This window comes from Aquarana catesbeiana, linkage group LG01, assembly GCF_042186555.1.
Source record: "Aquarana catesbeiana isolate 2022-GZ linkage group LG01, ASM4218655v1, whole genome shotgun sequence".
In the NCBI taxonomy this organism is placed as follows: domain Eukaryota; kingdom Metazoa; phylum Chordata; class Amphibia; order Anura; family Ranidae; genus Aquarana; species Aquarana catesbeiana.
This window is the reverse complement of record NC_133324.1, coordinates 831,561,140-831,584,418: the sequence shown is the minus strand read 5'-3', so window position 1 is coordinate 831,584,418 and position 23,279 is coordinate 831,561,140. Positions and strand designations below refer to the sequence as shown.

The window sequence follows — 23,279 nt, the reverse complement described above, 5'->3', positions numbered from 1 at the left end:
TTGCGATGTTCGAGAGTTCTGGCGTAAACCAAATCGAGGGTTGTTCGGCCCACACTAACAGTGACCTTGCTCACATTTGGAATTGTGAACAGGTAGGATTTAATCAGGTGAAATGTTAGAAAAACCAAAGCTGAAAATAACAGAAGTTAAGAAAAAAGGAGTCTTTTAACCTGCAAGTAACATTTTAAACTTCCTGTAATATTAATATTGTAATTGGGATAATGAGTGCTAGCAAAGTTGAAGGTTTGTATAATGACATGTACAGTGCCTTGAAAAAGTATTCACACCCCTTAAAATTTTCCACATTTTGTCATGTTAAAACCAAAAATGTAAATGATATTTTATTGGGATTTTATGTAATAGACCAACACAAAGTGGCACATAATTGTGAAGTGGAAGGAAAATGATAATTGGTTTTAAAAATTTTTTTACAAATAAATATGTGAAAAGTGTGGCATGCATTTGTATTCAGCCCCCCTGAGTCAATACTTTGTAGAACCACCTTTTGCTGCAGCAATTACAGCTGCATGTCTTTTTGGGAATGTCTCTACCAGGTTTGCACATCTAGAGAGTGACATTTTTGCCCATTCTTCCTTGCAAAATAGCTCAAGCTCTGTCAGATTGGATGGAGAGCATCTGTGAACAGCAATTTTCAAGTCTCGCCACAGATTGTCAACTGGATTTAGGTCTGGACTTTGACTGGGCCATTCTAACACATGAATATGCTTTGATCTAAACCACTCCATTGTAGCTCTGGCTGTATGTTTAGGTTTGTTGTCCTGCTGGAAAGTAAACCTCCGCCCCAGTCTCAAGTTTTTTGCATACTCTAACAGGTTTTCTTCTAAGATTTTTGGCTGCATCCATCTTCCCATCAACTCTGACCAGCTTCCCTGTCCCTGTTGAAGAAAATCATCCCCATAACATGATGCTGCCACCTCCATGTTTCACGGGGTGATGGTGTGTTCAGGGTGATGTGCAGTGTTAGTTTTTCGCCACACATTTTGCTTTGTCCCCCACATGGCTTCTCACAAACTGCAAACAGCACTTCTTATGGCTTTCTTTCAGCAATGGCTTTCTTCCTGCCACTCCTCCATAAAAGGCCAGATTTTTGAAATGTTGGGACAAGTCTAATAATTGGAGGAGAGCATGCTGACTTCCCAGCAGAGCTAGGGAACTGACCACAGTGTGTTCTCCTGCTTAGTGTAGTCAGTTTTTAATAGGAAAGCAGAGGGACTGGCGGGAACACCAGGGATGTCACATAAAGGAAGCAATACAAAGAGAACAGGATGCTTTTCCATACAAGTACAGGGTACTTTGAGGTAACAAACACTTTAACAAGGGGGAGCCAGAGACACAGGGGAATAGTTTGAAATTTTTGTGCATTAGGAAAATGTTTTATATTTTTTTTTTCTTACCCAACTGACTGTCAAGGTATGACTGTCAAATCAATAACTGACAAATCTAATAATTATATTCTTGACAAGATGACCTAATATGTCAACCATAAGTATCAATGTTAGCCATCAGAATTTCCACATTTGGGCAAAGAAAAGCTAAGGAAGTTTGGCAACATGAAAGAGACTCCCCAAAAAATGAATTATTGGTTTGTCCTTAGGAAGTCTTGCATTATAATCAGTCATACGACTAGGAAATATATTGATTATTCCATTCCTAGACACATGGGGGTTGATAAACTGGAGAGTGCAAAAACTTCCAGATTTTTAGTCAACGCTTAATTGAACAAACTGAAGTTAGAAGCTGATTGGCTACCATGCACTGCTGCCCCAGATTTTGCACTCTTCAGGTTTTAGTAAATCAACCCCATAGTCATGTCCTGTAATACAATATTTCAAAAAGACAGTACACTATCATTATGCCTTGTAATGCCGCGTACACACGAGCGGAATGTCCGACAGAAAAAGTCAGACGGAAGCTTTTCATATATACCGATCGTGTATAGGCCTCATTGGACTTTCTTTTTCGAAAAATCTGACAGACCTAGAAATGGAACATGTTCTAAATCTTTCCAACGGACCCAATTCCTATCAGGAAAATCGATTGTCTGTATGCTGGTCCGACGGACCAAAAAAGACACATGCTCTGAAGCAAGTACGAGACGGAAGCTATTGGCTACTGGCTATTGAACTTCCTTTTTCTAGTCTCGTCGTAACTGTTGTACGTCACCACGTTCTGGACGGTCGGACTTTGGTCGGACTTTGGGTTGACCGTGTGTAGGCAAGACCGCTTGAATGGAATTCCATCGGAGTTCCGTCGGAGAAACCGTCGGAGTTTATTTCGACAATTTGTAGATGACACTTTCTAAGACCAGTGGATTGGTAGAGGAGGACTTTTTTAACAACCTTCACCACCTAATTTTTCACCAACAGTCTTTTTTTCATGGAGTCTTGTTGAAACTGTTGCATATGTATAAAAAACATATTCTTATAACCTTAGGGCTAGGATTATAAATACAATCCGTTGTATCCAATTCACTCCAATGTTTTCACACAGTTCAATAACTGAACAGATAACAGAACAACATATCACACATAACTGAGGTTATGTAAAAGGTTTTAGGAATAAAATTCTGCACAATTTAAAACTTTAATAAATCAAGCTTTCAAGTAGTGTTCATTGTATTTTTTAAATATATACACACATCTAAAGTTAATTAAGGTTAGGGTTTAAAGACTCTAAAAACCTTCATAAAGTGCCAGATGGTGAATTCCTGAGAGCGAAGCAGCCACAACCCACGTTGGCCTGTAAGGCTGCCAGTCACAGTTTTTAGTCCTGGTTAAAGTTTTAGCGTGAACGTAATCAAGCCTAAAATATTTGTAAGGTTTCAACAATGCTGAATTGCAGGCACAAGTACCTGTGTTAGGATTACCTGTTAGGTGAAGGTACCCTGTACTGTAATCAAGTACCAGACACAGTTGATCTGAACATAAACCATGTATATGCATATATAATAAAACACCTTCACTTTACCAACAGACTTAGTAATGACCAGATTCAGCAATCCAGATAAAACTAGCCGTATTAGCTTATGTTTTGGGTACCTTTATACAGTATCTCACAAAAGTATGTACACCCCTCACATTGTAAAGTAGTGATTGTGCAGCTTGCTTAAAATGTCCAAATTGGGCCCAAAGTGTCAATATTTTGTCAATATTTTGTGTGGCCACCATTATTTTCCAGCACTGCCTTAACCCTCTTGAGCATGGAGTTCACCAGAGCTTCACAGGCTGCCACTGGAGTCCTCTTCCACTCCTCCATGACGACATCATGGAGCTGGTGGATGTTAGAGACCTTGCTCTCATCCACCTTCCATCTGATGATGCCCCACAGATGCTCAATAGGGTTCTGGTCTGGGGACATGCTTGGCCAGTCCATCACCTTTACCCTCAGCTTCTTTAGCAAGGCAGTAGTCGTCTTGGAGGTATGTTTGGGGTCGCTATCATGTTGGAATACTGCCCTGCGGCTTAGTCTCCAAAGGAAGGGGATCATGCTCTGCTTCAGTATGTCACAGTACATGTTGGCATTCATGGTTCCCTCAATGAACTGTAGCTCCCCAGTGTTGGCAACACTCATGCAGCCCCAGACCATGACACTCCCACCATCATGCTTGACTGTGGACAAGACACACTTCTCTTTGTACTCCTCACCTGGTTGCCGCCACACATGCTTTACACCATTTGAACCATATAAGTTTATCTCGGTCTCATCAGACCACAGGGCATGGTTCCAGTAATCCAAGTCCTTAGTCTGCTTGTCTTCAACAAACTGTTTGCGGGCTTTCTTGTGCATCATCTTTAGAAGAGTCTTCCTTCTGGGACGACAAGCATGTAGACCAATTTGATGCAGTGTGCAGGGTATGGTTTGAGCACTGACAGGCTGACCCCCCACCCCTTCAACCTCTGCAGCAATGCTGGCAGCACTCATACATCAATTTCCCAAAGACAACCTCTGGATATGATGCTGGGCATGTGCACTCAACTTCTTTGGTTGACCATGGCGAGGCCTGTTCTGAGTAAAACCTGTCCTGTTAAACTGCTGTATGGTCTTGGCCACCATGCTGCAGCTCAGTTTTAGGGTCTTGGCAATCTTCCTGTAGCCTAGGCCATCTTTATGTAGAGCAACAATTCTTTTTTTCAGATCCTCAGAGAGTTCTTTGCCATGAGGTACCATGTTGAACTTCCAGTAACCAGTATGAGCAGAGCCGATCCGCCCTGTACGCACACTACGCAAGCTGGCCCTGCCTTCAGTCCAGACAGTAATCCCCCCTCTCTGCTCTTCTATCATGATATCAGCTAGCGAGTGTCACATGTCTAGCAACCCCCAGGGCGCTCTCTAATGTGTGAAGTTGGGGAGGTGTGGGCGGCACACTGGGCAGGTATCAGTTTCACTTTCACTCTGCTTGAACACTGTTGCTGATGCCCGGGTCAGAGGCCCCTCCCCTCTCCACTGTATACATTCGGAGATAGAACTACTAGCCCCAGGGAGATCCCCCTGCCTGTGGACACCATAGAGCTGCCAATCACCGCCTCCCACCTCCACCAGCCAGGTACAGGGGAACCTCTGCAAGGGGGGGAGTCAGCTGTTTAGGGACCCTGATGTAAGAGGGGGGGGCTTTCTGGGGACACTAATGTAAGGAAGGGGCCCTCAGGGGACACTGATGTAAGAGGTGGGCCTCTGGGGACACTAATGTAAGAGAGGGGGCTCTCTTGGGACACTAATGTAAGGATGGGGCCCTCTGGGGACACTGATGTAAGAGGGGGCCCTCTGGGGACCCTGATGTAGGGAGAGACTCTCCGGGGACCCTGATGTAAGTGTCAGGTGTGACTGTGTGGCAATGGCAAATGGTTTACACAGCTCACGGCATCACGGGTCAGGTAGAGGGCCCCTTAGCAGAATTTTGCTTAGGGTTCCGGGGAGGTCAGGATCGTCGAGTATGAGAGAGTGAGAGCGATAACACCAAATTTAACACACCTGCTCCCCATTAACACCTAAGACCTTGTAACACTAACAAGTCACTTGACACCGGGGAGGGAAAATGGCTAATTGGGCCCAGTATGAACATTTTCACTTAGGGGTGTGCTCACTTTTGTTGCCAGTGGTTTAGACATTAAGGGCTGTGTGTTGAGTTGATTTGAGGGGACAGCAAATTTGCACTATTATACAAGCTGTACACTCACTACTTTACATTGTAGCAAAGTGTCATATCTTCAGTGTCACATGAAAAGATATAATAAAATATTTACAAAAATGTGAGGGGTGTACTTACTTTTGTGAGATACTGTATATTGTTTGACATATTAGAATAAAAAGGCCTAAGAGTATGTATTGAAAAACAAAATGATGGTCAGTATGGAGAATTACAGATATCTTGTTAGTGTTTGATCCATTACCAGACATATCACTGGCAGGCAATACTCACTTATTCTGTTCGTAGTGGCTACTTGCCCCAGTTGTAGAAAGACCTTGAGCAGCATCTTCAAAATTGTAGTCTGTTTGGTAGAAATTACACTCAAACTGTTCCATTGTTTTTATGTCTCTTGTTTGGTTCTCTCTGAACCTGTAAATAAAAAAACATCTATTATGGAAACATTATAAATTAATTTAAAATGGTAGGCCTCAAAACAAAAATGTAATATATTTAAGCCACAAATCCTTAAATGTGATGGGTGCACTTGGTTATTTTTTTCCCTATATGTTCCCTGGTGATCCAGCCAGTAACATGCTTCCTGACTTAGGGTGTCTCCACTCCACTGAAGCAACAGAGACACCTTTGGACAGTAGCATTTTCAATTTGGGGGGGGGGTAATATTAACCGATGTACTAGCCAGTTTATATGGACTTGGCTAACAATTCAAGGCCAAACACCTGCTAACACTGTATAAGTAATTACAGCAACAGTTTTTTTTCTATTTGGGATAAAGGTTTTACATTGACAATTGTAAGCATCCTTGGAAAAGAAAGACAATTGTAAGCATCCTGGTCAGTGTTAAAGTGACACTAAAAAAACAAAAATAAATTGCAGCTCTAATAATGATGTGAGGAACAGACAAACAACTTCTAAATAATAATCCTTCTTTGGACAATCATTACATAAGTGAGATCCCACAATAAATGGAAAAAGTCCATAAATAATCATCCATAAACAATGCGCAATATTCCTTCCCATATATGGATATGGAAGAAATGACCACTCACCAGAGAGAAGTGCTGTCTCAACTAAGAGAACAGCTCACTCGCTTTGTGCACTACAAGTGCCAATGAAATTTTTCAAAGGGAGTTGGATGTTAACGCCTCCTCCACATCACACCATAGTCATCAAAAGAAAATAACTCATAGTAGTAAATCATAAATCGGGAACAGAAAAGGAAGGTACACCCGTGATGGTAACAGAAAATATTGAAGCAGTGCATCACTCCATCTTCCCGACATGCAATGCAAACTCACCACAGGGACTATGAAAATACGCAATACGTGGCCCAATCAGCTGAACAAGGATAATCGGATGAATTGCACCAATGCCTCCAGTGTTCACTGAATCCAAGACTCTCAGTAAAGATCAAGGAAAGAAGGATGACCCCCGGAAGCCGCACATCTAAGGTATCCTACTGGGATGAGTGGAGTGGCAACCTCAGCCTGGACTCTGACCAGGCCACGCTCCCAACACATTTTGCTCCGCCCCCAGAACTTATTCATGTTAGGGGACGCTCAGCCCCTCACACCGCAACATGATACCAACTGAATAGGAAAAAACAGGGCTATAGTATAGTAGAGTTTTTTGATCCATGATAACAGAGCAGCTAATTAAAACTATATTAAAAACAATAATAAAAAAAAATAATTGTCAATCACATGTGAATGCCACCACGGTTGGCAATCGTGGTGGTATGACGTCACATGAATGGCACTGCCCAACGTGTTTCCAGCCAATGCTCCTCTTTAGGGGCCTCTGAAGACGAGCATTGGATGTAAATGCGTTGGGCGGTGCTGTTCATGCTGCGGTGGCGTTCGTATGTGAGTGACAAGTGTTTTTTTGATCATTGTTTTTAATATTGTTTTATTTAGTTGCTCTGTGAAAAAAAATAAGAAAACTAACGCAACCACACATCTAAGAATTTGTAAGCTGCAATATATTGCATTTTTGTTTTTGATTTCACACTGCTTAAACTTTCAATGCTTTCTTCATACAATATTTGCATTTGCAGCTCTTCATGTAATGGCAGTTTTATTTAAATATAAAAATGGAAGATTACAAATCATTGGCCAAATATAAAGAATGGAGGATATCAGTTTACTGAGAATGAGCAGCTGCAGTTGCTGTGTGAGACTTTCAGACTTGCTTAAAGAGACTCTGTCAACAGAAAGAATATTATGCTTTAAATGAAAATGTAGTCTAGGTACATATTTCACTGGTTTACCAGGCTAACTTAACCTGTATTGCTAAAGAAGGCTTGATGTTTCCAGAACAGCATAGTTAAAGGTCAAAATACACACACAGCTGAATGAATCAGAGTAGTAACTACCGTAATCCCACAATGCTATACAGACTTTTAATTTGAGCAGACAATCTGAAAGCAAATAGTTACTGTACTACTGTTCTCTTTATTTAAAAATAAAACCCATAATGCTTTGCGATATCGGTGTTTCGGATTCCACTTTCGTGTGCGTTCAAATGCGCCCCTACATGCTGTACCCTGTGTAACAGAACTGCTTTCTATGTAAGTTACCTGCTTGTGCTGACCAATTGACCTATATCTGAATTAAAAGTTTAAATTAAAATATGTACAGTTTATAAAACCATAGAAGGAAACTTGCTAACTAAATGTGTCTTTCTTTTGCTTATAGCAGTACAGTAAAACACAAAAGTACCTATCATATTGAATAAAAAAATGCAGCAGTCGTCAACCATAGTACACTGATTCAATATTTATAGCACAGGTACCATAGCATATGCAAGTAGCTAGCTCTGTCATGCATCATGCAACACAATGAAGACTTGCAAAAGAGCTGTCAGGCAGAATATTTTCAACTTTGATCACTCAGTTAACCAGAATAGCTGGATTGTCAAAAGCCTGTGACTTAAAAAAGTACAGTAAGATAGTCTAATTCAGCGTTATGGAAGACTGAACGTTATTTAGGTACGTGGGTGATGATTTACTAGAAAAGAAAACTAGGTACAGCATTGCATACCTAAAACAAATCTCTGCTTTGTTCATCCAGGTTTGAAACAGCTGTATGCAAATTAGGTAAACTACGTAATATTTAAAAAAAGAATTCCAGGTATGGCTATTTTATACTTACCAGTAGTTACATTGGTCCAGTTTAGACCAAAATAACTATGCATATACTATACAAGGTCAGTTCCCCAGAAACTGAAGTAAACACCGCTCATCCAGTGATTTCCACTTGCTTCTGCGTATTGTGCCAAGAGAATGCCCTGCTGCATTCTGAACACAGGAGGTCAACCAATTGGCACGGGCACTAATCAGAGAATGCTTTGCATAGACTGAATGAATGCAAAACATTCTTTGAGTAAACGAGGTGGAGAGCATGATGTCACCACCCTGCCTCTTCACTTTGTCCAATCAGAGAATGCTTTGCATTCATTCAGAAAATGCACATGTGCCAAGCAGTCAACCTCCTGTGTTCAGAATGCAGCAGCACAGTCGCTTGGCACAGGACTCAGAAGCAAGTGGAGATCACTGGAGTAGTGGTGTCTACTTCAGTCAGTTCCAGCTTTCAAGGAGCATTGGCCAGGTATATATATATATATATATATATATATATATATATATATATATATACAGTGCCTTGAAAAAGTATTCATACTTCTTGAAGTTTTCCACATTTGGTCATGTTACAATCAAAAACATAAATATATTTTATTAGGATTTTATGTGATAGACCAACACAACGTGGTACATCATTGTAAAGTGGAAGGAAAATAATAAATGCTATTCAAAATTTTTTGCAAATAAATATCTGAAAAGTATGGTGTGCTTTTGTATTCAGCCCCCTTTACACTGATACCCCTAACTAAAATCTAGTGGAACCAATTGCCTTCAGAAGTCACCTAATTAGTAAATAGAGTCCACTAATCTTATTATAGATACAACTGTTCTGTGAAGCCCTCAGAGAACCTCAGTGAACAAACAGCATAATGAAGGCCAAGAAACACAATAGAGAGGTCAGGAATAAAGTTGTGGAGAAGTTCAAAGCAGGGTTAGATTATAAGAGTAAGGCACAACTGCAAACCTACCAAGACATGGCAGTCTACTTAAACTGACAGGCTGGGCAAGGAGAGCATTAATCAGAGAAGCAGCCAAGAGGCCCATGGTAACTCTGGAGGAGCTGCAGAGATCCACAGCTCAGGTGGGAGAATCTGTCCACAGGACAACTATTAATCATGCATTCCACAAATCTGGCCTTTATGGACGAGTTGCAAGAAGAAAGCCTTTGTTGAAAGAAAGCCATAAGAAGTACCGTTTGCAGTTAGTGAGAAGCCATGTGGGGGACACAGCAAACACAAGGAAGAAGGTGCTCTGGTCAGATGAGACCAAAATTGAACTTTTTGGCCCAAAAGCAAAACACTAATGCTGCATACACACGGTCAGATTTTCTGACGGGAAATGTTCGATAGGAGCTTGTTGTTGGAAATTCCGACTGTGTGTAGGCTCCATCAGACAAATAGTCATACCAGGAATTCTTATTTAAATGTGAGGAAGTATATTTCTATTGGGGTAATATTTGTTCCGAAACTGAGAGGTCACTAAAGAAGAGATTCATGTGCTAAAATTCACTGGTCAATGAAAATAGCAAATTTACAACTCATTCAAGCTTGCAATAAAAAACAAAAACCAGCATTGTCAGTCTCCTAGTCAGTTGTCGCCAGAACAAAATTTGATTCTTTGTAGATGCCCCCCCCCCCCCCCCTCTGATTCCTACGACAACTAGAGACCAATCTGTTGCCCAAATAAGATAGTTGATTGTAATTTTACCAAAATTTGTGATAGTCTATGTATGTTGTAGTCAAATCTTTATAACAACTCTATAGTTTAAATTCTCAAAAGTGATATGCATTCGTTTTTTAAATTGTGTATCTTAGTGATCATTAAACCTGTTTAGGAGGGCAATGGGTTTGGAGGACATATTTTATTTTTGGGGTTGGTGATGAAAATTCCAGGCTAGGTTCATTGCCCAATACAGTAACCAGAGTGCAACAATTATTGAAGTTGTATGAGTATTTAAAACTCGGCATGCAAAACTATAAATAAATATAATGTAATAATTGAGAACAATTATGCTTTTCCTACCAAAAAAGTATATCTTTGACAAGGATTCCCAAAACAGGTTGATTTGTTACCCCCATATCTACTTTCTTTATTGAATTTTTTTTCATATTATTCTTTTGTCCTTCATGTGATGTAACCTTTGATCCTTTTTGGATCATGTATGTGGAATTGTTTTTTTTTTGCTTTTTAAAATCTTATTGTTGAATGCTTGTATTTATGTAGTAAAGGACAACATTAGAATTCTGATGAAAAAAGAATTCAACTGATACTAAACAGAGACGTGTTAATTGCCATAATGCAATCACATAAATCATGATAAATATTTATCATGCCACTGTATTTTGTTTTAATAAAGTACCATATTCCTACAGTGCTGTTGTGTGGTCACATGATATTTCCCTGTTCTTTGGCATCTGCAGGGAGACAGCTTCTATTACTCTGCTGATGTATGCTCTCTACAGTGTGAGTCTGTATCTGGCTTGCCCTGATTGGTGCTATGCCAGCAGTCACATGACAAAAAAAAAACAATTTCAAGAGAGAAATTCAAATTAGATTATAAATATCAACTCAAGAAGTTAAAGATGGAAGTTTTACAACTTCCTGTAAATCTTTAATGAATATAAAATGTGTATTTTTTGTGCATTAATACGGTGTAGGTGGAGTCAAAGACGACTCACAGCTTTCTTTTGTTCAGACGGCATCTGCATTCAAGGCTCTTTTTACATTTCATACACTTAATACTGATGTAATTTAAAACTAGGCTTTTTTTGTAAATTTCTTAGTGAATGTAATCAATCAGCATACTATATTGTGCCCCCATAGCGTTTAGCAATAGGAGGACACGGAGGACGAGGGAGGGAGAAAGGGGAGTGTCATTCACCACTGTGTATATGCCCACATGTGGGACTCTATAGTCATGTGGGCTGTACACTTAAGAAAAAGAAAGAAATGATGAGCTTAAAAGGAAACTGAAATTGAGCATGCTCAGTAGATGACACCAGCTAGTCTGCACAATCTCAGCCTGCAGTGGGGATACAAAGAAGATGGGAGGGACAGCAGCTGAAGGCAGGATCAACCAGGTATATTTCAATATATTTCACTCTACACAAAGCAAATGCTTTAGTGGCTTTGTGAATATGAACACTATGCTATGTAGCATGTAAAAATAGTTTTTCATAGTCTGGGTTTAATAACACCTTCATGTTTTCTTAGTTTGCTTAACAATCTATTTATGCCTATTTTGTTAAGGTAAATTTCCGTAAATTTGTGGTAATAGCATACCATTTCTTATGCTTTCTCAGCTGCAGTACTGTACCACTTAACCACAAACTGTAGTCAGTTACAGTAATTTCTAGGAACTACAGTCAAACATACCGGCTTTGTGTTCCCTATTCAGATTCACACTTGTTACACTGTCAGTGTTGAATGCTGCTTAGCCTTAAACTGGCTGTCCAAAAAAGGAGACAATGATAAAGAATTCTCAGAAGCCATATGAAATTAAACTCTAATATGGAGGAACTCAGAGCAGGCTTCATAAGTGTGCCTTTCCTAAGCAGGCAGAACGATCATAATAAATCTCTGCTTTATGGGCAGCCAATATTCCCTGCAGATGGCAGGAATCCAGAATAATAGTAAAAAGATCCTTATCAGTTTGGAATGCCAGTGTAAACCCTCTAAATCTGTGCAGCTTTTACCGATGACAATCTGACAAGGAAGGAAACCAAATACGAAAGACTTGGGAGAACAGCTATACATTTATGAAGTAAATTAGTGACATGGTTAGACACAAAACAGTCTGCCTCATAAGTAACAAAGTCTCTGCAACAGGTTTAGGCTTCATATACACAGGGCTTAAAAAAATGTCTCTTTTGGTGGGGGGGTTCAGCCTATAAAAGCACCTCCATGTTAGCCTATGTGTCTATGCACACATAGGTGTTTACAGGCGCATTAGAAAAGGGGCATTTACACCACAAATGCAAAGAGCCACATCAATGGATGACATCGCTGAAGCCGGCAACTTTAACCTTGGTCGCCGCCGCCCTCACCCGGCACCCCCTCACTCTCCACTGAGAGACCCAGGAATGCCACGGAATGGCAGCCCCACGGCTTCCCCTGCACACCGCAGAGCCCGTATCACCTAAACAGGTCATCCATGCCTGCTTTAATGGACTTTTCTTTTCCCTTTTTTTTCTTTTGTTCTCACTTTCTGTTTTTTCAAAGTTACCTGACACAGGAAAGCTGACACCAATTTCTATACTCGCCTCATCTCTACACCAAAAGTGCCTGTGAGAGACTAGCAGACCTGTTAGCTGACACTTCAACGCCACCTTGGAATTCCTGATGACATCTATACTTAAGTTTTAGGAGACATAACCACACAGTGCCTTATCTTAATCCCCACAAATCAGCCAGAAGGGAACATTGACAATGCACTATGTGGTGATTTACCCCACGCTGAGAGAGGACACAATCCCCGTCTGTGGTTCTACCCACCTTTCCTCTCTCCCTGTACTCGAGAAAACGATGTTAATCCTCCATTAATCACTCTGCACGATTCAAGGAGTTAAAGATGGGAACTTATCCTCTCACCACATTAACAGGAAGCGAACCATGTTAATATCCCACAGATGTATTGCTGACCCCGGATCCCAGACTGCAACAACGACGAGATCAAGAGACCTTCTTCGGATCCCCCTCTAAAGACATTTGTAGTATCTCAATACCCATCTACAGTTCCCTCCTCTCTCTCCTTCTTCATTCTTCTTCTTACCTCTTCTTCATCTTTCCTTCTCCTCCTAGGCCACCTTTTCCTGACTCATACTATATCACATCAATCATACTTAATTAAACCCTCTTCTTTTCACACTTCCTCTTCTTACCTTTGTCTCTCTCTCAAATAACGCATTCAAATGTCATCATAATATGATTATTTTACATGCATTCACCCTTCCTCTTTATCCTTCTATAGATATTTCTATCATTTCAAATTGGTAGAATCAAGATCTGAGGGGAGTTCACCGGGAGCCGAGAGAGACGTGCTCAGGTAAGAAGCTTACACCATTACAACCAACCATTAAGCACATAATGCCCGGAGGACTAAATTTATCCTCCTAACCCGAATGTAAAGCACATCCTTATTCCCGATTTAAGGGGATCAAAACACAGGATGAGTCTCATTGGACCACAGTTGAGCACGTCCCCCTCGGTACCGGAGATGCTCTGTATAAGTTTCTCTGCTTCTCTCACAGGTATGCACTTAATACATTTAATGCAGTTATTTCCTTTCCTTTCTGTAATGGTCGGACCTGCAAGTTAGTTTACAGCCGATGCCTTCTATTCCAACCTGTGTCAAGCAGAATGTATACCCCCAGTATACCCCCAGTTAATAGTTTCAATATGTTCAATACCAAGAATGAATAAGGCACCCTATGTCTCCACCACTTAGATGTAAAGTAGTAATCTCTAACACAGGATGTAACTTGACCCACACAATAATTCTCACCCACATGACACTAATACATGGACCAAACGTCAGTAAGAACTCTCCCCCTGAAACACTAACAAATAGACTCCCAATAACTATAAGATCTCTGACATCTCACGGACTTTCCACACCTATCATCCTCCACCTTTCTCCCCAAGCCTATAACACACTCCCTCACTATAGTAAGACACCATACACTTTTAGTCGGGAATACTTAAGAGGTAATTCCATAGCTCTTTAGGAATCCTGACATGTTAAGCAGGAAACTTTACACTTAACCCCGATGACCTCATTGGGACACGGGACTCACTCCCTTGGTTGAAAGACACTTGCCACCTCCACCATCAGCGGACTCAGGTAGTTACCGCTGACCCAAACCGGTTCCCCGCAGACTCTGCAAGTGGGACTGCAGGTCAATCCCCACAACCGGTATATCCCCCTGATTGCCCCCCCTTCATACCCAACATCCACGCTCCCCTCCCTATACTACCCCTGCTACCCTCTTCCCTCCATATAACACTACTCCCCCCCCCCCACACTACATTCTTTGCCTTTCATCTCCTTCCCCCCATCTCTGACTTCCCTACTGATAAACAATAAGCCAGGTAACTTATACCTTGGCTAGCTGACAATGGCACACCGCCAAACAGCGCCCCCTAAGCTCTCCTTGAAAATAATTTCTTTCAATGTGAAAGGATTAAATATACCTGAAAAGCGTTCGCAGTTACTAGCACACATGCGAAGCGCAAAGGCAGATGTGGTTTTCCTCCAAGAGACCCACTTTGACGGTAAAAACATACCTAAACTGACGAACCATTCTTTCCCCCACCACTATCTCAAACATGCCCTTGCGAGTTACGGATACTCTACTAGACGATCAAGGCAGATTCATCTTCCTTAAAGGCACATTTAAAAAGAGACCAATCACTCTTGCAAACTTATACAGCCCCAACACTGCCCAAGTCCCCTTTTTCAGAACAGTGATAGGGAAACTGGCAGCCTTCCAGGAAGGCCTCCTAGTCTTGGGGGGCCATTTCAATGTCCCCTTAGATCCCCTAGTAGACACCTCCACAGGCAAATCTCACTTACCATGCAGGGCCCTGAAACAAATCAAGGGTTGCCTTCAAGAACTTTCTCTCCATGACGCATGGCGTACCCTCCACCCAAAAGACAAAGACTTTACCTTTTTTTCAGCCCCCCACAACAAATATTCTCGCATTGACTATCTACTTCTCTCACAACAAGACCTCTCGACTCTGACTGCGGCAACTATAGACCCCATGATAATGTCGGACCACCATCCCATCTCCATGACTCTTACTTTTCCTGCTACGCATCACCGAACGTACATAAGGAAATTAGACCCTACCCTTTTAACAGACGCATTAAACGTACAAGAGATCCGTTCCTGCTTAAAGGATTATTTCTTCGAAAATGACACCCCGGACACATCCCCCCAGACACAATGGGAGGCTCACAAATGCATCGTACGAGGCAAATTGATATCCCTAGCTGCATCAATCAAGAGGGCGAAGAAAGCTACACTATCCAATTTATTTGCTAAACTGAAAAAACTTGAGATCCTACACAAACCAACTTTAGCTCAACAAACTCACTCTGAACTAACGGAGATACGTACACTTATTAAAGAAGAGCTGCACCACAACCTCAAAAAAAAGATTCATATTGTCCCACAAGCTCTTTTACGAGTTTGGAAACAAGAGCGGCCACCTACTCGCACGGGCCCTCCGTAAGAAAAAAACCAATAACACAATCCATCAGTTAAATTCCGCTAAGGGAAAACCCCTTACACATAATGAGGATATTGCAAAGGAATTTGAAACATATTATGCCTCCCTCTACGACCTACGTACTTCTGCGCAAGACTCGACCCCAGCATCCCCAAGAACTCTGAACATTGACTCGTTCCTAGAACATTATGCTCCAGGGAAAATACCCCAAGAAACAGTAGCATCCCTTGACTTACAGATCTCTCCCATGGAATGGGAACAGGCAGTTAAACAGCTTAAACCCGGAAAGAGTCCAGGACCTGACGGTCTTCCGGCGGTATACTACAAGACATTTTCAAGCACTCTTCAAACCCCCTTTCTTAAGACCTTTAATTCACTCTCCCCAGCAAACCCACTTACAAAGGGAATGTTGGAGGCTCACATTGTGGTCATCCCCAAAGAAGGCAAAGACCCTTCACAAACAGGAAATTACAGACCAATTTCACTATTAAATGTGGACGTAAAAATATTCTCCAAGATACTAGCCAACAGATTGTTACCCCTACTGCCTTCCATGGTGTCCCAAGATCAAGTTGGTTTTGTCCCTGGATGAGAAGCCAGGGACAACACCATCAAAGCAATTAATCTACACCATCTGATATCCCAAACAAAACAAAGGGGCTTCTACCTGTCACTAGATGCGGAGAAGGCGTTTGACAGAGTGTCATGGGAATACATGTCGGCAGTCTTACAAGCCATAGGACTTGGACTGAATTTGAATGGTCTGATCCTGTCGTTATACAGTAGTCCCACAGCTAAGGTAAGGGTCAACGGCACTCTGTCAGACGCCTTCCCTATCCGCAATGGAACAAGACAGGGATGCCCCCTGTCACCTATTCTCTTTGTACTTACCCTCGAACCCCTCCTCCACAAACTCACACTTAACCCAGATATAAAAGGAATCAGGTCTCCGAAGAAAGAATACAAATACGCTGCCTATGCAGATGACATATTGTTGTTCCTCACACAACCACTAACCACTTTACCAATACTATTATCCGAATTCAAGCAATTCCAGACCCTATCCAACTTAAAGATCAACTTCACTAAATCTTTCGCCCTAAACATATCACTACCCCAAAGTCAAGTAGACCAATGCAAGGAAAACTTCCCTTTTCACTGGAAACATGATTCGATCACATACCTAGGAACTCAAATCCCCTCCAAAATCTCACATTTATATGCCAAAAATTTCCTCCCCCTTCTAAATAAACTAACCTCGGATCTCAAAACCTGGAACAAACTGATCTTCTCATGATTTGGTAGGGCAGCCATACTGAAGATGAACGCTCTACAAAGGATTCTATATCTCTTACAGACACTCCCGATACAGATCCCCCCTTCCTTCTTCAAAACATACAGACAGATATGTTCCAGCTTCCTATGGGGGAAACACAGACATAGGATCGGTCACAACAAACTTACCCGCCCGAAAAATCTAGGAGGCATAGGCCTCCCAAACATTCTTCACTACCACACAGCCACTCATCTGGCTAGGATAGTGGACTGGAATGTCCATACCCAACAGAAAGACTGGGTCTCGTTAGAGGCATCCTTCACGAAATTAAACTTGAACTCACTCCCTTGGATTTCCCCAAAACATCTCTCCCCAGAAATTCGCTCACACCCAACGATAGGACCCACCATACAATGCTTTCACCAAGCATGTAAGAAAACATCCATATCCTCCACCCCCAGTCCATTGACTCCAATAAAGCTGAACCCCAACTTCCCTCCAGGAATGCACCACCGATTTTTGTCGGACAAGTGGTCGCAGGAACAAATCAAAGTACACCAATTTTATCACCGAGGCAACTTACTCACGGCTGCTCAAATCGCAGCCCGTTTAGAAAAGCCACCTATCCCTCCATGGACATACATGCTGATAGCCCATTACCTCAAAATCCTAGACAAAGGCGGTCAATGCTCCAGACCGCTCAACCCTTTTGAATCACTGTGTACCAAGACAACACCACAATCACATCTTATCTCCTACATACACAACCTTCTCTTCGCTGATCTCAAAGCAAATGAAAGTCGGTCATGCAGAAAATGGGAAGCAGACTTATCCATCCAAATCACAGAAGACAGATGGGAACAAATTTTTCTGAACATACATAAGGGTTCAATTAATGTCACCACCCAGGAAAATGGTTTCAAAATTCAGGCTAGATGGTATCATACCCCAGAGCTGTTACACAAATTTAAAGCTGTCATCCCCGAAACGTGCTGGAGATGTCATCAAGAAAAAGGTACCCTTCTCCACATCTGGTGGTCTTGCACACCATTGCAAACCTTTTGGTCAGAGGTCCACCGCATAATCATGCAAGTTACCACTTACAAACTAGATTTCACACCTGCCCAATTTCTTCTACACCTCTCATCTTTGTCACACACTACGTATCACAAATCGCTAATGATGCATATGATTAACGCAGCAAAACAATGTATCCCCATGCACTGGAATTCAAAACAAATACCCACCCTCCAAGAATGGTTCGCCAGAATAAACAGAGTAGCAGAAATGGAACAGCTCATACATATTTCACGATACACGCCGACAAAATTTAGTCACAAGTGGGTCTGCTGGATACATTACCAATCTTTACCTGATTACAAGGACACGCTAAACCCATCCACCTAAAGTAGATCTGAATCTGATGACTCATAGGTCATCATACCCAAATTCTCCACCATCAATTCCTCCCTACTACATTTTGGGTTTTTCCCATGATTAATCCGACATCCCTCTGAAATATTACAATTAGATAACATATACTAAGGGAAGTCAGAGACTCCCCATCTCCCCCCCCCCACCCCCCTTTCTTTTTTTTTTTATTAATTTTTTCTTCCCCCCTCCTCCTTTCTCCCTTCCTTTTCCTCTATGCTCCTCCTCCTCCCATTACCCCCCCCCCTCCATTCCCTACGGCCTTCATACAGACACCCACGTAGGCAACTAGTCTTCCCACTTCACATACTTATTAAATACCCAACAGGTAAGACGAACTCTAAACAAACACGAAGACACTCGAAACGTTCACTAACCAGAACCACTGTGAGACCCAAGGAGAACTATAACTCACCACTGACAGATGTTATACGTGATTCTCACTCATCAAGACTCGTTTATTGACTATCTCATTGCAAACAGACTTACAACTCCTATAGAGAATCAGTTATCGGTCAATTAAAGCCCGATTAACGAAACAAGTTGGGTATATATCCCTTTCACAAGTAGCCCAGTATGGAAGTGATTATCAATTCTAGCTGGGATATTCTGTTACTGTTTTTTAGTTTATCTTATGACTTTATCATTTACAATGTTTAATGTATAATGAACGATTACTGTTATGACTTCATACTCATCAATAAAAATACTTTGGAAAAAAAAAAAAAGACACAAAAAAGAAAAGGGGCATTTACAGGCTGAAAAAAAGCATCACCAGTTCTTTTAGGAGCTTTTGAGAAGAAAAAAAATTTGACACACAAAATGTGCCTAAATGTACCTAAACATGCTTAAACGCTAGACGTATTCAGCGCTCACTCATTCTAATGGCCAGAATAAACTAATATAAAAAACAAAAAGAATTTGCACTAAAAAGCATCAATCTGTAAAAAACAAAATCAGACAATAAAGGAAACCAACAAAAAAAGCTGAACTCACAAAATATCCACACCTCGATATAACCAACCTAAAATCGAATTGTGCTGTGCTGTCAATAAGTGCACAATAAACTAGAGTGCTTAGCCAGAAATTGAAAATCAATGTAATACATAATCAGCAATGATAAATGTGAAAAAAGTACTAAAAATTCATAAACATTCACAGTAAATTCATATAAGTGTTTATACAAAATGAGTGCATACATATAACAATATAGTGCTTTGTGTCAAAAAGTCAATATCCCAAAGGGGCAGTGTATCTTCAAGACAAAATCCCCAATAAATATATGATGTGTTCATAAAAGATGCAGAAGTCCCAGATTAAAATAAAGTGCTATGTGCAAAACACTCCATGCACCAAAGGCAGTGATGTAACTAATGAAATCCTCCAAAGTAAACAGGCTTTCCACTACTGTGTGCACCCGCAATGATAAACTGCTTATCAGATCCTCTAACCTCTAAGGAAGGAGGTCTGGCTGCACTGGCTGCATATGGGATTTCTTTACCCTTAGCGCAGACAGATATCATTCTGCTCCTCGTGGCAGATGCTGTCGACTCTGCAACATGCAGGTCCACCGCTGTCTCAGTTGTAAGTGGCTCCGGTCGGGTGTGCTTCCCCGCTGGGCCTGTTGTACTTGCAGAACTTTTCTACAATATATTGTTTCTTCCAAACACAGACTCTGTGTGTTCACTGCCTGCTGCACAACGCTGCACCTAACCCACACATGGCGACAGTCCAAAGGATATGCCCCTCTTTGCAACTGGTACGGATGGAGGAGCAGGGGTCACTATGGAGCTGTTAGGAGCAGCCTTGGCCCTAGTGCCTACGTTTATTTGGTCAAACATCTCTCTGTTGAAATAGGAGAAGAGGCTGGAGAGTGCTGCTTGCCTGTACTAGGTCCCCGCTAGCCTGGAACAAATTGTGGCGCACCTGGAAGTCCCATGGCTAAGACAGAGCTTTTTCATCCACAGACAGCAGGAGGACGAAAGCCTCATCCACCTTTCGGTAGCACTCCAGAACCTGTAGAAATGACTACAGAAAAAGCATATGCAAGGCTGTGTCCACATTTAAGAAAGAGCTGGCCCATCTCTCCAAAGGCGAGAATCTGTTGCGGGGAACCTGGGATGAAGACCAGAAGTGTTGGTTTTGGGGCCACTTTGGACATGTAGTCAGGAACTGTGGTTGGTCTGAAAACAAGAGTGCACAGAGGTCACTGTTAAAGTAGGGGCTCCTGGGACTGAGGGACAGTCCTCAGGAACGGCAACACAAGGTCCAATTGTACTAGAGGCCATGGTCGCACCAAGTCCAATCATCAATGCTCTAGTAAATGGCCAGGTGATCTCTTACTTGATTGACACTGGGTCAGAAGTCACTGTCATGGAGTATGAGTTCTATAACCAACTATTAAGGACTAGAGACCAGTTGGACCCCTCCTGGCCGTCTCTGAAGGCGGCTAAAAAATTGCTCATCATGGTGGAGGAAGTCACTTGGGTGAATATACAGATATCCACAGGCCACAGAAAATCGCTGGCATCAGCATGTGGGGGCTGCAGTTTGAGCCTACAGCAACATGGTACATAGGACCATGGGCTATACTCCATTCTTACTAATGTTGGACATTACGGCCGGTTGCTTGTAGACCTCCTGCTGGATGCTCCAGAACACCCCACTTCCCATACGTCCAGTATGTGGGTGCAAGAGCAGTGGGACTGGCTACAAAAAGCCAAGCAAGTAGTTCTGGACCGACCCTTAGACCAGGCAGAGAATGCAGTCATTGACAAACTGCTGCTGCGACTGGGAGACCGGGTGTTGGTAAAGAACCCAAAATATGAAAGAGGCAGGAAATTGGAGCCCAGGTGGGAGTGGGCCCCTTATTGGGTGGAGAAGAAACCTTTCCTGCCAACCCCAGTGTACAAGATGGTCTCAGGGGGCCCTGACCCTTACAAAAGATGGCTCCACTGCAACTTGTTGAGGCCTTGCATAGAGTGGGGATTATTCCACCAAACCTGCTGCCGACAGAAGATATAATTACTCTGTGGATATTCTACCCATACAGGAAGTCTCCTTTGAATGGTACCTGCCTCCATTGAACCCAGACCTCCGGCCTCTGCTAATCCTGAAGAGGGAAACCCTAGTAGCACACCTACAGACAGCCTCAAGACACTGGTCCTGGAGACTGCCAGTCCTGATGACTCCCTGGACTTTCTCGAGGAATCAGACTCCTGCTCAGGTGAAAAAGATGTAGATAGCCTTGAGGACTCCCAACCACCCATGGCTCCAGAATCACAAGCAGAGGATGACTACTCTGAAGGTGTCCCCACAAAGGACAGCTCGCCGCTCCATGCGGTCTAACCCCGGGCAACTCCCTGCAAAGTATTCTGTTTATGTTGTTTGAAATGCTACTGTTATTGCCTAAATTATGTTTTGCATGGTTACTTGTTCTTTACTGTGTTGCGATGCTGAGGGCAACATATGTCAAAGAGGGAGGGAATGTAGACAGGTGAACTTTCTACTATCCACTACAGGTGTTGCTCGACTGCAGCGGCAATGCAGATGGGGAGGAAGTTGAGAGAAATGTGGTTCCTCTGTGATTTTCTCTGTCACACGAAGGCAGCTATCCGATTGGATGCTGGCAACCCATGTGACTTTGGCAGCCATCTTGGGGCATCTCCCGGGCTTGGTGCACTCTATGCGAGTGGCTAGCATAGGGAAAGGTCTGTCTGGGACAGTACTTAGAGATGGGGAAAGGTTCCGGAGGAGTAGGGACAGTACAGGGACTACATCTACCTTCTAGGAAGCCTTTCCTTCTGGGGTGGACCGGCCAGGCGGCATTCCACTCCTCATGGCAAATGCTGACGGTATCTTCCATTCTGCAACTCAAGGGTCGACCGCTGTGTCAGTTGTAAGTGGCTTGGGTGTGCTTCCCCGCTGGGCCTGTTGTACTTAATGAACAATTCTACAATTTATTATCACTGCCAAATTTGGACATTTTGTGTTCATTGTTGCACCTAACTCATATACACTTTGCGAAAATAAACCCATTGGTTTGTTTCCCAAAACAGTTCCATTCATGCTGTGAATGAGAACTGCCACAGTTGCTTGTGATCTTAACTGAACTGTCATCAAATACTGTAGCTGGTGTCATAACTGATCACATGTGCAGCAACATAGCAAATGGGAATAAAGCAGAAGCTACGATTGCGGCTTCCTTTGCTCTAAAGCATAGGATGGTTGTGTCTGTGTCCACTCTGCATAAGTGGAGTGGACTCGGACCAGCCATCAGCGGGGTTCAGTGGACACATCCCCCACTGAGTCTGCCCCATAAGGAATGGAGCTTAATGCTGTTAATACAGTATGTAATATTAATAACAACAATATTAATACATTCAAAATAAAAAGGTGTAGTAGATCTAAAAATCTAAAAAGTAAAATCTAAAAGTACAAGCTTGATGTATTGCAATAGCAAAAAGGAGTCTATTTATTTTCACCCAAGATTCACAATTTTTTTCTAATCAGATAACGGTGAATACATACAATATTACAAAACCATAACAAGTATAACATGTTTTTTTCTTTGCTCAGTTGATAACTCTTAGAATTGCAGTTTACAAACACATACCTTAGTTTACAGTTCAGAAGCGTAGCAGTTGTTTTGCAAGTCTCATGATGATGATCCACGTTCTATTTATACTGATCTATATTTGGTTGAAGAACATGTGCTTCAGCTGAACTAATTAAACTCTAGACTTACCAGGTTAGAAATATGACCAATGAGAAACATGACCAAGAGGAAAAAAAACATAATAAATACATCATTTTTATTATGTTTTAGTCACAATATCTTACAATCTAAATATTATATAATCTAATATTATCAGTGTTCTTTGCTCTGCTAAGTCTTATGCCGCGTACACACGGTCGGATTTTCCGACGGGAAATGTTGTATATGAGCTTGTGGTCGGAAAGTCCGACCGTGTGTACGTGGCATTAGACTAGCTTAGGTAATTAACCCACTTCCCATAACGGGTCTTCAA

The 23,279-nt window shown here is 42.0% G+C and overlaps 1 protein-coding gene across 2 annotated transcripts in view; it reads right to left on the bottom strand.

The window, feature by feature from the left end:
* YIPF7 (Yip1 domain family member 7) overlaps positions 1-22,966 on the bottom strand; it is a 106,480-nt gene extending 83,514 nt beyond the window's left edge. For both annotated transcript variants that reach the window (XM_073612260.1, XM_073612261.1), the window contains exons 1-2: positions 22,865-22,966; positions 5,438-5,575 (exon numbers count right to left, since the gene is read on the bottom strand). In XM_073612260.1, coding sequence (XP_073468361.1) covers positions 5,438-5,541 — 104 coding nt within the window. In that variant the 5' untranslated portion in view covers positions 5,542-5,575; positions 22,865-22,966. The remainder of the gene's footprint in view (positions 1-5,437; positions 5,576-22,864) is intronic.
* Between the last annotated feature and the right edge of the window lie 313 nt (positions 22,967-23,279).